Raw genomic sequence first — 16353 nt, 5'->3', positions numbered from 1 at the left:
CATACTATGGAGGGTATATTAATTTTGTCATTCCGTTTGTAACTCCTCGAAATACTCATGTCAGACCCAACAAAGTATATATATTCTTAAGCAGCGTAAAATTCTAAGACGATTTAGCCATGTCCGTCTGTCTGTCTGTCTGTCCGTCTGTCTGTCTGTCTGTCGGTCTGTCTGTTGTAATTACGCTATCTTTCGAACAAATTGAGATAGAAGGCTAAAATTTTGCACAAATGTATATTTTGCCAGTAGGCAGGTTAAGTTCGTAAATGGGCCATGTAGGTCCAAGTTATCATATAGCCCCCATATAACTGTACCTCCCGATATTCAGTATTTTTATGATTTTAGCGACATTATTCGCCGGAATTGTTTCAAATTTGGCATTTGAAGTTCGTAATGAATACTACAGCCTAAAACAGAAAATTATCTGTGCAGGTCCATGTCTTCGTGTAGCCCCCATATAACGGTACCCCCCGATATTCGGTATTTTTATGATTTTTGCGACATTGTTTACCGGAATCGTTTCAAATTTGGTATTTGAACTTCGTAATGGATACTACATCCTAAGTCAAAAAATGAGCCATGTAGGTCCACTTCTTCATATAGCCCCCATATAACGGTACCCCCCGATATTCGGTATTTTGATGATTTTAGCGAAATTATTCAGCGAAATCGTTCCAAATTTGGTGTTTGAAGTTCGTAATAGATACTGCAGCATAAAACAGAAAATGGGCCATATAGGTCCACGTCTTCATATAGCCCCCATATACCGTACCCCCCGATATTCGTTATTTTGATGATTTTAGCGACATTATTTACCATGATTGTTTCAAATTTCGCATGTGAATTTCGGAATGGATACTTCAGCCCATGCCAGAAAATTGTTTGTGCAGGTCCATGTCTTCGTATAGCCCCCATATAACGGTACCCCCCATATTCGGTATTTAATGATATTAGCTAGATTATAAACAGATTTTTCTTCAAGTTTCGCATTTAAATAGTGTAATAACTTATGACAAAAGTTGCCTATGCTGGCCCACGTCGTCGTATAAGCATTCGGTATTCTTAAGATTTTAACAGAATTTTTAACGGATTTTATTTATTAGAAAATGCCAAATTTGTACCAAATGGTGGAGGGTATTAAAAGTTCGGCCCGGCCGAACTTGCAGCTTTTTTACTTGTTTTATATTATTTATTTTCGATATTTCGTCCTCCGACGGAAGATATCATCAGGAACAATATTTAACATATAACAAAAATTTACAACATTTCGCCAAGTACCGACGTCGACCTTGTGTTGCTGTCATCTGTTTTGTGACTGCGGTATTATCTTCTTATTGTATTTTATTTGTTTTTCTAATAAGATGTCTGTTACTGTGTGCTAGACTCTCTGTAACTGTTTCGTAGATTATTCGTTGTGATGATAGGGTATTCATTATGTGTAGATTTTCCAACATAAGCCGCTTATGGTAGTTGTTCTCGCACTGTAGCACCCCCACTCTCTCCAATTCCGGATGATGTTCGGTGGGACAGAGGGTAGAGATTGCTGTTTTCTGTGTTGTGGTCTATGATCTGTTCTTATACCCTCCACCTTGGAAAGAAGAGTATATATTTACTTTGTCATTTCTTTTGTAACTGCCTTAAATATTCGTCGTAGACCCCATGAAGTATATATTCATAATCAGCATAATATTCTATGTCGATTTAACGATGTCCGTCTGTCTGTCTGTTGAAATCACGATACAGCCCACATTATTTGACGTAGAGCGCCAAAATTTAGCAGAGCAATTTTTATTGTGTCTAGGATGGTTGGTATTGAAAATATATCGGTCCAAGTTCTGGTATAGTCCCCATATAAAGGTACCTCCCAATATTCGGTATTTTGATAATTTTTGCCACATTTTTTAACAGATTTGTCTAAAAATTGGTATTTGTTGGTGATAATGGGTTCTAGCTCCGGTGGCGAAACATAGCATGTACGGGTCCACTATTTGGTATAGCCCCATATAACGGTACCTCCCGATATTCGGTAATTTGATGATTTTTGCCACATTTTTTCACGGATTTGTCTGAAAATTGGTATTTGTAGGTCATAATGGGTTCTGGCTCCTTTGGCGAAACATTGCATGTGTAGGTTCACGATTTGGTATAGCTTCCATATAACGGTACCTCCCGATATTCGGCATTTTAATGGTTTTTGCAACATTTCTTCTAATGTTTGGCCCGTCCGAACTTTATGTTTTTTTACTTGTTAATGTCTGATTTGTGCCCAAATAAACGTGTTTTTGATTTGTTTTTTGTTGTCCCCATGTAATATTTTGTCATTTTTCATTTTCGTTGCCAGTGCATTTTATTTTGTATATTAAATTCGATTTGTTCATTGTGTCTATTTTTGGTTTTAACTGAGTAAATAGTTTTTGTAACGTATTAGAGGTTTTTGGCGCAATTGCGTAATTGTTGTCTTCGAAACATTTGGAGTTTTTAAAGCGTTCAGAAATTCCGGGTATATAAGTGACAAATTTGTAACACTTATTCTATTTTTCTGTAGTTTGTTGATTTTTATACCCTCCACCATACTATGGAGGGTATATTAACTTTGTCATTCCGTTTGTAACTCCTCGAAATACTCATGTCAGACCCAACAAAGTATATATATTCTTAATCAGCGTAAAATTCTAAGTCGATTTAGCGATGTCCGTCTGTCTGTCTGTCCGTCTGTCTGTCTGTCTGTCCGTCTGTCCGTCTGTTGTAATCACGCTATCTTTCGAATGAATTGAGATAGATGGCTAAAATTTTGCACACATGTTTATTTTCCAGTAGGCAGGTTAAGTTCGTAAATGGGCCATGTAGGTCCACGTTTTCATATAGCCCTCATATAACGGTACCTCCCTATATTCGGTATTTTGATGATTTTAGGGGCATTTTTCACCGGCATTGTTTCAAATTTGGTATTTGAAGTTCAAAATAGATACCACACCCTAATATTGAAAATTGTCTGTGCAGGTCCACGTCTTCTTATAGCCCCCATATAACGGTACCTCCCTATATTCGGTATTTTGATGATTTTAGCGACATTATTCACTGGAATTGTTTCAAAATTGGTATTTAAAGTTCGTAATGAATACTACAGTCTAAGACAGAAAATTGTCTGTGCAGGTCCACGTCTTCGTATAGCCCCCATATAACGGTACCTCCCTATATTCGTTATTTTGATGATTTTAGCGACATTATTCACCGGAATTGTTTCAAAATTGGTATTTAAAGTTCGTAATGAATACTACAGTCTGTGACAGAAAATTGTCTGTGCGGGTCCAGGTCTTCGTATAGGCCTCATATATCAGTACCTCCCCATATTCGGTATTTTGACGATTTTAGGTACAATACCCAACGAAATTGTTTGAAATGTGGTATTTGAAGTTCGTAATGGATGCTACAGCCTGTGACAGAAAATTGTCTATGCTGGTCAAGGTCTTTGCACAGCTCCAATTTAACGGCACCTCCTTATATACGATATTTTGATGATTTTTTATTCACCGTTTATTTCAAGTTTCCAATTTGAATATGGTAATGGCTTATGACAAACAATGCCTATGTATGTCCACGTCGTATAGACCCCAATATAACGGCTATATTCGGTATTTTTAAAATTTTAACAGAATTTTTTAAGGATTTTATTTTTTAAAAATTTCCAAATTCGTTGCAAATGGTGGAGGGTATTAAAAATTCGGCCCGGCTGAACTTAGTGCTTTTTAACTTGTTATTATTGTCATAGTGTTGTTTTATTATAATATTTATGGTTTTCAAAGGGAAGCTGTTTCTAGTCAGTATTGATGTAATTTTCGTTATATTTTCTCTATGAAATTCTTCGTCGCTAACATTTAACACCAGATTAATGAAATTCGATACAGTGTTAATTATTATTGATTTTAAGTACTTCGAATGAAAATTAACTAATCTTCCCGATGCCGTAGGTTTTTGGTACCAATTCGTCCGTATTTTTTTCCTTCCTTGTTATTAATACATCTAAGTATGGTAGTTGGCCATTAATTTCGTTTTCTATTGTAAATTTAATGCGATTATCGTAGCTATTGAATGTCGTCAGTAAATTGTTTGTTGCACGTGATTTAGTTATTCCAAAAAGGTCGGCAACGTGTTTGATCAGGAACTTAGGTGTAATATCACAGATTTCCATACATCTATCCAAAAACTCTTCCATCACAATATCGGCTACTATCGGAGATGCTGCGGATCCCATGGGAAGACCTTTCCTTTGCTGGTAGAAATTGTTCTTGTATCTAAAATAACGGTTATCATATATGAAAAATTTGAGTACTTTTAAGAATAAACTCTTTGAGATTTTTGTCGTATGCAGGTCCACGTCTCGTATAGTCCCCAAGTGGTAGTTTTCGCATTATTTATTTTTTTTTTTTGGAAATTTACTTCGAAATGATAGAGGGTATTTAAAGTTCGGCCCGGCCGAACTTAGCCCCTTTTTACTTGTTCTTTTGTAGTTTGTATGTAGGGTCCGAGCTCATTCGCTTATATGTCATTTACTAATGTGTCCTCCTTTTTATCGTAATCTGTTATTTTCATGGTGACCGTTGTATTGCCTTTATCGATTGCAATATAATTATATTTTTATTTTCTCTCATAAGTTTTCTAGTTTGTTTTACTGTTAGTAAATAATACTTTTCTCTTTCTTATAGTTCATGTTTGTTCATGTGATTCTCTATCATTGATGTGAAGTTATTTTTCGCTGTCTCCTAATTCTCTTTGTCTCTTATGGTTTTTATGCAGTCTTCTCCATTTCCTTTGTATTTGAGCAGGGGCAACTCTTCTATTGTATGAGGAAGGGTAAATTTTTTGACATGTGAGAGTAGCCAGTTAACTTCATCCGGTATTTCTGTGTCAGTTAAGTTTACGAAACAATGTCTGTTGTGTTGTGTTTCCAGCTCTTGTTTCTGCTTTTCCTGTAATGCTTTGAATTTTTTTTGTGTTTTTCTTTTATGTCTCTCAACATCTCTTTTGATAGATCATTTTCACATACGAATAACATGTTAGCATCTTTTACCGACAAAATTAGTTTTGTAGGCTCTGTTATTGTTTCTATTTTATTATTATTTTTTTCCAATTCGTGTTTCTGTTTAATGAGTAAGTTTAAGATCTTTTTATGAAAATTCCCTATGTAAACCTTTTATCTATTTTGTAGTTGTTCTGGTACTTCCTCGTTTGTGTCAAATATTTTGTTTATGTTTTTAGTTATTTTATTCGACCTTTATTTTAAATTATTCCAAAATATTTACTCAGTTAAAACCAAAAATAGACAAATCGAATTTAATATACAAAATAAAATGTAATGGCAACGAAAACGAAAAATGCCAAAAATATTACATCGGGACAACAAAAAATAACTTAAAGCACGGTTATCTGGGCACAAATCAGACATTAGGAACATATCATCGACCACAACACAGAAAACAGACCTCTCTACCACCGAACAACATCATCCAGAATTGGAGAGAGTGAGAGTGGCTACAGTGCGAGAACAACTACCAGAAGCGGCTTATGTTGGAAACTCTACACATAATGAATACTCCAACATCACAACGAATAAAGAACAAACAGATACAGAGAATCTAGCACACAGTTAGATATCTAATTACAAATATAAATAAAATACAATAAGAAGAGAATACCGCAGTAACAAAACAGATGACAGCAACACAAGGTCGACGTCGGTTCTTGGCGAAATGTTGTAATTTTTGTTATATGTTAAATATTGTTCCTCATAATGTCTTCCGTCGGAGGACGAAACATCGAAAATAATAAATAAATAAATAATATAAAAAAACAACAAAGAGCTTGAGCTCAATTTTATTAAACTTATAGGGTAAGTGTACCAGTAGTCGGCACCTTTAGGATTTTCGCGTTTTTAATCGCTCACAACTCTGAATGGAAATTTTCAATTATTACAAAGTTAATTTATTCAGATTCGAAATTTTGTTTAGTTTTTGCAATAATAAATAAAGTTTTAATAACTTTTTATTAAATTTCATAAATTTGTAGTTTTATTAAAACAATGCTTTTTGCCAGTAGTCGGCACCACTTGCCAATTGTCGGTATGGCATGTTCCAACAGTCGGCATACCAATTTTGTTGTAAGCATAATTAATAATAATAATAAATTAATTCATTAAAATATAATATTTTTGTTTTGTTAAACTTTTTCGACGTCTTTATTGTACTTTTCTTAAGAATATGGATTGTTGAGGACGTTCACAGACAAAAATTTAATTTTTATTAGAATAAATCATCTTTTCTTACCGAAATTGTACACAAAGATAGCTGACAATATGTTTGAAGTAAACAAAATACATTTAGTTATAATAGTTTAATTTTTTTGGGCTTAAAAATAAAAAGTGCCGACTACTGGGACATGCCGAACTTAGGCACACTTACCCTATTTGGAATAATTGGAAAATAAACTTCGATTAGCTTACGAGTTCAGATAAATATGCACGTGTTTTATTAAATAACTCGTTGTTATCGAAAGTTAGCGTCGTTGCTAAATTGGTATTAAAAGCTGTTAATTTAAAAAAGAATAAAAAGCAAACGTTTGCGTAATTGAAAACCAAATTAATTTCTATTAAAATGGAGCGTGGTAAAAAACATCGAAATAATCCTGATTCGGAAAATGTCAATATTAAGTACAAGTACAGCACAAAATAATAATATATAGAAAGAATTTTGTTCAATTCTATGGAATTAAATTGTCGACTAAACAATTCTGAAGTAATATATTGATGATGTTATGCGTTTGTAGTCGGAACTAGATATTCGAGATCATGATATTGATGATCGTGGTGAACTGGGAGATTTATGACCTTATTTTTTAGAATTTAATCTAAATATAGGGAAAGCGGAATGCCAGAAGCACCATTCTAGGTTGCCTAATATGAGATTTCCCATAAATTCTGAGATGAGATTCCATCCTAGAATTTCTAATGCATTCGCCTGATGCCTCTCCACTAAGCTAACGTGAGTCTGAAATCGACTGAAAAGTGAAGTCTATGAAACAAATCACACAAATTTCATTGCAGTAACGTTTGTTTACTTCTTTCATGAAGCCGTCCGATAAATTAAAAATTTTCACATCTATTTGTATGATCCAATTAGGAATAAAAATCATAGGTGTAAGCGAGATTTTTTGAGAAAGGCTAGCATCGATTTAGCGATGTCGACAGAGTCTGTCTGTCTATAGTAATCACTGATAAAATTCACATTTGTGCGACATTTTTGCCTTCTATCTCAATTTGTTCGAAAGATAGCGTAATTACAAAAAGCAGACACACAGACAGACAGCCGGACATCGCTAAATCGACTTAGAATTTTACTCTGATCATGGATAAATACACTTTATTGGGCCTGACATGGTTATTTCGAGGAGTTAAATACGTAATGACGAATTTAATATCCTCGATAGGATAGTGTATACCCTCCTCCATTGCATATTGAGGAAATGTTGCTAGAAAATGATGAAAGAGGCAACGAAAGTTGAGATTAAAAGTTTACGAAAGAAGCCTTTAATATTTTTCATCATTTGGAAGTAACTTGCAGAATTAAAGAAATGTCCTTTTAAAGTCACGAATATCATGTATTACAGTTATACGGGGTAATACAAAATCCTGGATCTTCAAAGCCAAATATCTGCCAGCGATAATTAACGTCGGTATTTGGTATTGAAAATGGGCCATATAGTTCTACTTTTTGATGTAGATACATTGTAGTTTGGATATTTTAGTCATATTTTTAAACATAATTTGCTGTAAATTGGAAGCTTGTGCTGTGGAGGAAATATTTTTACAAAGAATTGTCAATATAATTCCAAGTTTCAGTGTTGTCACCATAAAGCTGTACTCGAGATTCGGTATTTTTTTGATTTGGGTCACATTTTTCACTGGAATTGTATCAAATTTGGAGTTCGTAATGTGTACTACTTCCTGTGAGAGAAAATTGCATATACAGTTCCACGTCGTCGTATATCCCCCCATATAAGATATTTTAATTGTTTAAGCTACATTTTTCAAATTTAGAGATTGAAATGGGTACTATTTTATAAGACAGAAAACAGATGCTTGTCCTCACATAGACTCCATACAACTGTATGTTGATAATTCTACATACATTTTTCACCGGAATTATTTCAAATTTGGAGTTCGCTATGACAGAAAATTGATGCAGAAGATATATTTCTTCTCTCAAACTTCGCATTTGGATTTCGTAATACGCACCGCCCTCGCTAACAGTTAATTGGTTATAGTGGTACACATTTTTTATGGTCCCAAATACCTGATATTCGAAAGTTTTAAAATGTTAGCAGCATTTTTCAATGGCCTGGTCGAACTATCGCATGCGTTACAATAAATTAATAAACTTTGCCTACTTATTATTTAATTCTTATTCTGTCTTTCTAGATACGGGTTGCGCATTCGGAGGGAGGATTTTGGGAGAGCACAGTTATATACAATGTCTCGTCTATGCAACAAAGGTACCCCTTGGTAAGTTTTCTAAGCGCTGTATGTTTATATTCATTAGTCCATAGTCTAATCAGTGTACGGACAACGAACTGCTCTCACTGCCTGTCAACGAAACAATTAATAAAGCTATAAGTTCGGCCGGGCCGAACTTTGAATACCCTCCACCAATTGGAATGAATTTGGTAATTTTCAAAAAAATTAAATCCGTTAAAAATTCTGTTAAAATCTAAAAAATACCAAATGCAGCCATCATATTACAGTCTAAACGATGACGTGGACATGCATAGGCAGCTTTTGTCATAAGCCATTACAATATTCAAATGCGAAATTTGAAAAAAAAATCGGTGAATGATGTAGCAAAAATCAGTAATATAGGGAGCTGCTATTATATGGGGACTATACCAAAATGTGGCCCTGCACAGACACTTTTTTGTCATAGGCCTTAGTATCCATTTCGAACCTCAAATACCAAATTTGACACAATTCCGGTGAATAATGTCGCTAAAATCATCAAAATACCGTATATCGCGAGGGTACCGCTATATGGGGGCTATACGAAGACGTGGACCTGCACAGATAATCTCCTGTCATATGCTGTAGTATTGATTACGAACATCAAATACCAAATTTGAAACAATACCGATGAATAATGTCGCTAGAATCATCAAAATACAAAATATAGAGAGATACCGTTATATGGGGGGCTATACGAAGCCGTGGAACTGCACAGACAATTTTTTGTCTTAGGCTGTATACTATGGTGGAGGGTATAAAAATTCACATCAGCAGATGTTTAATGTGTCGTTTTAGGGCTATGAGACCACCTGCATAAAAGACAAAACTGACAATACGCTGTCTATATATTCATTAGTCTATGTCAAATTGGCTGCAATCGGGAATTTTAAATTTGTTACCATTTTCTTCACCTCCTGATTGAAGACAAAAATATTATAATGTTTTTTTTTCGTTGAAATCACGATAGAGGACGCAATATTTAGGAAACTTGAAACTTTGCACAGGATGACTGATATTAAAAATGGTAACGAAGTAATTCGCTACATACACCTACATCTATATACTATTTGAATTTCCATAATGAATTATTAAAATTTAATTTCACTCGCATTTTAAAATATGTATATATGTATATTATTTATGTCTGATAATTATTTGGGTAAAATCATTTAGTTTTAAGAGTAGAATGTATAAGAGATTAGTATAATAGAGCCCAGCAACCAATTCTCTTTCGTAGCATACACAACAATTTAAACTGTTATAATCTCTCTGAGTGGTTATCACTGTTATACTTTCACATGTGAGCGTTTTCTTTACATACGCATTCCCAGCAAGCATTTGGAAGTGAGTGACTCACTTCCATTTTAAGATGCCACTTCTGCGACGCTTCTAATCGTAATAAATGCGATAGTATGTACATTTACAATAACAAACTACTGGTGTCTACTTTCTATCGTCACGTAGTTACTACGTAGTGGCGCAAGAAAGTTAAAAGAAGGTATCTCGTGTGCAGACACTATGTAGTGACTGCAATCGGATAAAACAGTGATAGTTTACAATCATTCACGAATTGAACATAAATAAGACTTTATTCTATCTGAGGAATATAAGACACTGTGGCGCAGTGGTAAGCATGCCAGCTTTGCTCTCTGAACACCTCGGTTCGATTCCCAATCCAGACATCACATTTTTAAAACGAAAAAAAATGTTTGAATATTTCATCTAATAAGTAAGAGTTCTATGTAAATTAACATTGGAAAACGTAACCATAACAATAAAAAATAATAAATGCTTATGTCTGGAGTAAAAATTTTTTTTTTTTGTTTTTTCACTTCCAATAACTATCGAGGAAGTGACTTCCACGATTTTTAAAAAACTATCGCGGGTTTCTGCCGCATTTATAGTTGTCGGGGTTAGCACCATTCCCAGCAAGCATTTGGAAGTGTGTGACTCACCCAGCAAGCATTTGGAAGTGTGTGACTCACTTCCATTTTAAGATGCCACTTCTGCGACGCTTCTAATCCTTTTAAATGCGATAGTATGTACGTTTACAATAACAAAACTACTGTTGTCTACTTTCTATCGTCACGTAGTTACTACTTAGTGGCGTCAAGAAATTTAAATGAAGGTGTCGCGTGTGCAGACACTATCTAGTGACTACCATCGGATAAAACAGTGACAGTTTGCCATCATTTACGAATTGAACATAAATAAGACTTTATTCTATCTGAGGAATATAAGACACTGTGGCGCAGTGGTAAGCATGCCGGCTTTGCTCTCTGAACACCTCGGTTCGATTCCCAATCCAGACATCACATTTTTAAAACGAAAAAAAAACAAAAAAACAGAGAAAACAAACAATAAATGAAAAAAAAAAATGTTTGAGCATTCCATCTAATAAGTAATAGTTCTATGCAAATGAACATTGGAAAAAGAGACAATAACAATAAAAATAAAAAAATAAATCCTTAAGTCTGGAGTAAAAAATTTTTTTTTTTAGTTTTTTTCACTTCCAATAACTATCGAGGAAGTGACTTCCACGATCATTAGAAAACTATCGCGGGCGTGGTTCATCTCTTCCCGAAGGATGCTCCTTCCGGGGTGAGAAAGCGACATCAAACGCGATGATTTCAATCGCTTAGGCGTGACTTCTAAGTGATTTGGGGGATAGATTTTGCTTGCTGGGCACTTCCATTTTAAGATGCCACCTCTGCGACGCTTCTAATCCTATTAAATGTGATAGTATGTACATTTACAATAACAAAACTACTGTTGTCTACTTTCTATCGTCTTTACATACGCATTTCTGCCGCATTTATAGTTGTCGGGGTTAGCACCATTCCCAGCAAGCATTTGGAAGTGTGTGACTCACTTTCATTTTAAGATGCCACTTCTGCGACGCTTCTAATCCTATTAAATGTGATAGTATGTACATTTACAATAACAAAACTACTGTTGTCTACTTTCTATCGTCACGTAGTTACTACTTAGTGGCGCCAAGAAAGTTAAAATAAGGTGTCGCCTGTGCAGACACTGTCTAGTGACTGCCATCGGATAAAACAGTGATAGTTTGCAATCATTTACGAGTTGAACAAAAATAAGACTTTATTCTATCTGAGGAATATAAGACACTGTGGCCCAGTGGTAAGCATGCAAGCTTTGCTCTCTGAACACCTCGGTTCGATTCCCAATCCAGATATCATATTTTTAAAACGAAAAAAAAATGTATGAGCATTTCATCTATTAAGTAATAGTTCTATGCAAATGAATATTGGAACAAGTAAAAAAAACATTAAGTTCGGCCGGGCCGAAAGGGTAAAGGAAACATTAGAAGAAATGTGGCAAAAACCATTAAAATGCCGAATATCGGGAGGTACCGTTATATGGGGGCTCTACCAAATCGTGGACCTACACATGCAAGGTTCCGCCAACGGAGCTAGAACCCATTATGACCTACAAATACCAATTTTCAGACAAATGCGTGAAAAAAGGGGCAAAAAACATCAAATTACCGAATATCGGGAGGTACCGTTATATGGGGGCTATACCAAAACGTAGACCTATAATTACAATGACTCGCCACACGAACTGGGACCCATTATGATCTCCAACTACCAAATTTTCAGTGAAATTCGTGAAAAAATCAGTTAAAAATCATCAAAATACCGAATATTGGGAGTTACCGTTATATGGGGACTATACCAAAACGTTGACCTATACATACAATGTTTCGCCACACGAACTAGGACCCATTATGACTCACAAATATCAATTTTTAGACAAATCCGTTAAAAACTGTGGCAAAAATAATCAAAATATCGAATATCGGGAGGTACCATTATATGAAGGCTATACCAAAACGTGGACCTATACATGCTATGTTTTGCCACACATACAGGGACCCGTTATGACCTACAAATACCAATTTTTAGACAAATCCGTTAAATAATGTGGCATAAATCATCAAAATACCGAACATCGGGAGGTACCGTTATATGGTGACTATACCAGAACGTGGACCGATATATCTCATTTTCAATACCAACCATCCTAGATACAATACCAATTGCTCTGCTAAATTTTGGCGCTCTACGTCAAATAATGTGGGCTGTATCGTGATTTCAACAGACAGACAGACAGATGGACATCGTTAAATCGACTTAGAATTTTATGCAGATTATGAATATATATTCTTTATGGGGTCTACGACGAATATTTAAGGATGTTACAAACGGAATGACAAAGTTAATATACCCTCCTTTCCAAGGTGGAGGGTATAAAAAGAGACAATAACAATAAAAATAAAAAGACAAGTTAAAAATCAGTAAGTTCGGCCGGGCCGAACTTTTAATACCCTCCACCATTTGCAACGAATTTGGAAATTTTCAAAAATAAAATCCTTAAAAAATTCTGTTAAAATTTTAAAAATACCGAATATAGCCGTTATTTTGGGGTCTATACGACGTGGACATACATAGTCATTGTTTGTCATAAGCCATTACCATATTCAAATTCGAAACTTGAAATAAACGGTGAATAATGTAGCTAAAATCATCAAAATAACGAATATAGGGAGGTACCGTTATATGGGGGCTATACGAAGACCTGGACCCGCACAGACAATTTTCTGTCACAGACTGTAGTTCCCATAACGAACTTCAAATACCAATTTTAAAACAATTCCGGTGAATAATGTCGCTAAAATCATCAAAATACCGAATATAGGGAGGTACCGTTATTTGAAGACGTGGACCTGCGCAGACAATTTTCTGTCTTAGGTGTGTAGTATCCATTTTGAACTTCAAATACCAATTTTAAAACAATTCCCGTAAATAAATTCGCTAAAATCATCAAAATACCGAATATAGGGAGGTACCGTTATATGGGGGCTATATGAAAACGTGGACCTACATGGCCCATTTACGAACTTAACCTGCCTACTGGAAAAATAAACATGTGTGCAAAATTTTAGCCACCTATCTCTAATCATTCGAAAGATAGAGTGATTACAACAGACAGACAGACGGACAGACAGACAGACGGACAGACAGACAGACGGACATCGCTAAATCGACTTAGAATTTTACGCTGATCAAGAATATATATACTTTGTTGGGTCTGATATGAGTATTTTGAGGAGTTACAAACGGAATGACAAAGTTAATATACCCTCCTTAGTATGGTGGAGGGTATAATAAATGCTTAAGTCTGGAGTAAAATTTTTTTTTAGTTTTTTTTTTTAATTCCAATAACTATCGAGGAAGTGCTTCTAAGTGATTTGGGGGATAGATTTTGCTTGCTGGGTTAACTGCGTAAATATCACCATTACTTCAGTTGAGCCTGTGCTGTCACAGAGAACGGACAGCTATCGCAAGTTTGTAATAGCTTCGATAGCAGCCATAAACTTGCGGCACAAAGTTCAACTCAATAGTAGTACTGCAGAGGGTATCTACTGCTATTTACTGCCGTAGATCCCAGGCGTTGTAATGGTGTACAGGGACTCTACTGGTATCCACAGCCATAGATCCCAGACGCTATATGTAGTCATAGTTCAAAGTGAAACTACTGGTTTTTACAGCTATAGTTCTACGGTAATAGTGACTAACCCATTAACATCCTTAAAAACTTAGAGTATTTAATAAGAGGCTGCCTTAGGAGACGAGGAGTCTAAAATTTGCTTCTGGTCGGTCACGGTCGTTTCCTCGCTGGTACAGGATTGTTTGCTGGGCTTCATCACTTTCGAATATTGTGAAGTAATAATAAATATTGAACAAATAAAGAAGAGGATTATAAAGACCTAATTGTTAACATGTATGAATTTTAAATAAATAAATAAATCCTGGTTCTGCTGGACTACCCTGGAAAAGATTATTATAAATGGCGCCCGAGCAGGGACTTGATGACTATTAAAGGAACATTTTTTTTATCTTTTATAAAATCCTGTTACGCAAGATAATCACGTGGTCGAAATCGTTACCATGAGTCGTTCGTTTATTAATCAACTCAAGAAGGACCTTCTGTGTTCAACGCTTAAAGATCTGGGACTATGTGAAGAAGGCACATTTGATGAGATGAGGTCGAGGCTACGAAATTATCTGGACAAAGAAAGTATCCCGAAGAACACCTGGTTTTAATCGACAAGCTAAATCAATGGTGGAGCCTGTAGATAAAGATTTAAAGGTTCCTGCAGCACGAATCTCACGTGCACCTTCACCAGTTAATTCCCGTGAGAAAACCGAAATTATTTCCGAGAATCATTGGGAGGTTTGCGATAAAGTTCGCAAATGGTGCATTAAATATGATGGCGGTAAAGACCCGTTAGGGTTTCTAGAACGTATTGATGAACTTGCCACGTGTTACTCAATCCCACGCCACACGCTATTGAATTTTATGCCTGAGCTCCTAAAAGGTGATGCATTATCCTGGTACCATAATAACAAGGAAGAATGGAAAACCTATAATGACTTCACTGATGACTTGAAACTATTCTTTTTATCCACACGATTTTTCGAGAATTTGGAAGACGATATTGGGAATCGTAAACAACATATCAAACAAAATTTCGTAGATTATGTAACTGCTATACAAACTATGATGTGATTAACAGGTTTATCTAGTCAAGAACAACTAGAAAGAATTTTTCAAAATTGCTGTGCTGAATATAAGATTTATATAAAGTGGCGAGATTTTTCACGTTAGCTCAAGAATTTGAAAGCATTCGCGCCGAAGAGGCTACACAAAATAAAAGTTTTCGACATTTGCAAACGGCTGTTGCTACCAACAACGAATCGAATGTGTGTTACCGATGTGGTGAACAAGGACATTCACGTAGAACGTGTACCAACCCTCAAATTTGGTTTTGCTGGGATTGTGGTAAAAGGGGTGTAAAAACGGTTGATTGTTGCAGACGTGGGTCGGAGAACTCTCGAAGAGATCCGTCACCAGGAAAATAAGGTGCGGATCTCTAAATATGAAACCTTTTCCTATTGTACTCAACATTGATGAAGACTTTCGTTTACGTACCTGGATTACGATCAAAACCCGGAAAATTTAAGCTGCTGTGGACACCGGTGCAACACACTCCTGCCTAAACTCATCGATAGTCCGAGAACTCCAAGTTCCTGTTATTCCCTCTGACTTCAGTACACTCCATTTGGCGGATCAGTCCAAGATTTTTGTAGAAGGTTCGGTTAACGTATGGTTCGTATTAAATGGCGTCGTATACCAGCACAATTTTTTGGTTTTAAGAGACAGCCTTGATCCAATCATCATTGGCACCAATTTCCTACACCAAACTCTGCATCATCCCACGAAGCAGACATATGGGTAAGAACGCTATGTCAACAAATAATACACCCCCAAATTAGCTCTTTACACATTAGTCCTTGTGAAAATTACCAACAAAATAGTGCATCAATACAAAAGGTGGAAGCATTTCTAAGAACACATCTACCTCGCTTCGATTCCACTGAAGGTCATTCAAATGTCACCGAACACGTGATCATCATGAAACATAATCGGCCGTTACGTCAGCGTTACTACCCACGTAACCCGGCGATGCAAAAAGTAATAGATGACCAGATCGATGAGCTGATCACGGAGGATCGAATCAAACCTTAAACAAGTAAAAAAGCTGTAAGTTCGGCCGGGCCGAACTTTTAATACCCTCCACCATTTGGTACAAATTTGACAATTTCCAAAAAAAAAAAAAAAATAAATAAATAAATAAATAAATAAAATAAAAAAATCCTTTAAAATTCTGTTAAAATCTTAAAAATACCGAATGTCTATACGACGACGTATAC

General features: G+C 35.6%; 1 protein-coding gene across 10 annotated transcripts in view; it reads left to right on the top strand.

Annotated features, from left to right (window-relative positions):
• Nucleotides 1–16353, top strand: part of LOC109613610 (uncharacterized) — an 873804-nt gene that overhangs the window by 610140 nt on the left and 247311 nt on the right. For 9 of the 10 annotated variants that reach the window (XR_009342989.1, XM_059126783.1, XM_059126777.1 and 6 more), the window contains one exon: nucleotides 8471–8554. The exons of the other annotated variant lie outside the window; for it this stretch is intronic. Coding sequence is in view for 8 of the 9 variants with exons in the window: in XM_059126783.1 (XP_058982766.1) it covers nucleotides 8471–8554 (84 nt within the window). In the remaining variant the exon portion in view is untranslated. The remainder of the gene's footprint in view (nucleotides 1–8470; nucleotides 8555–16353) is intronic. 10 annotated transcript variants of the gene reach the window in all.

The sequence above is a fragment of the Musca domestica genome, unplaced genomic scaffold, assembly GCF_030504385.1.
Source record: "Musca domestica strain aabys unplaced genomic scaffold, Musca_domestica.polishedcontigs.V.1.1 4, whole genome shotgun sequence".
Taxonomy (NCBI): domain Eukaryota; kingdom Metazoa; phylum Arthropoda; class Insecta; order Diptera; family Muscidae; genus Musca; species Musca domestica.
The sequence above is the reverse complement of the archived record's forward strand: the minus strand, read 5'-3'. Positions and strand labels throughout refer to the sequence as shown.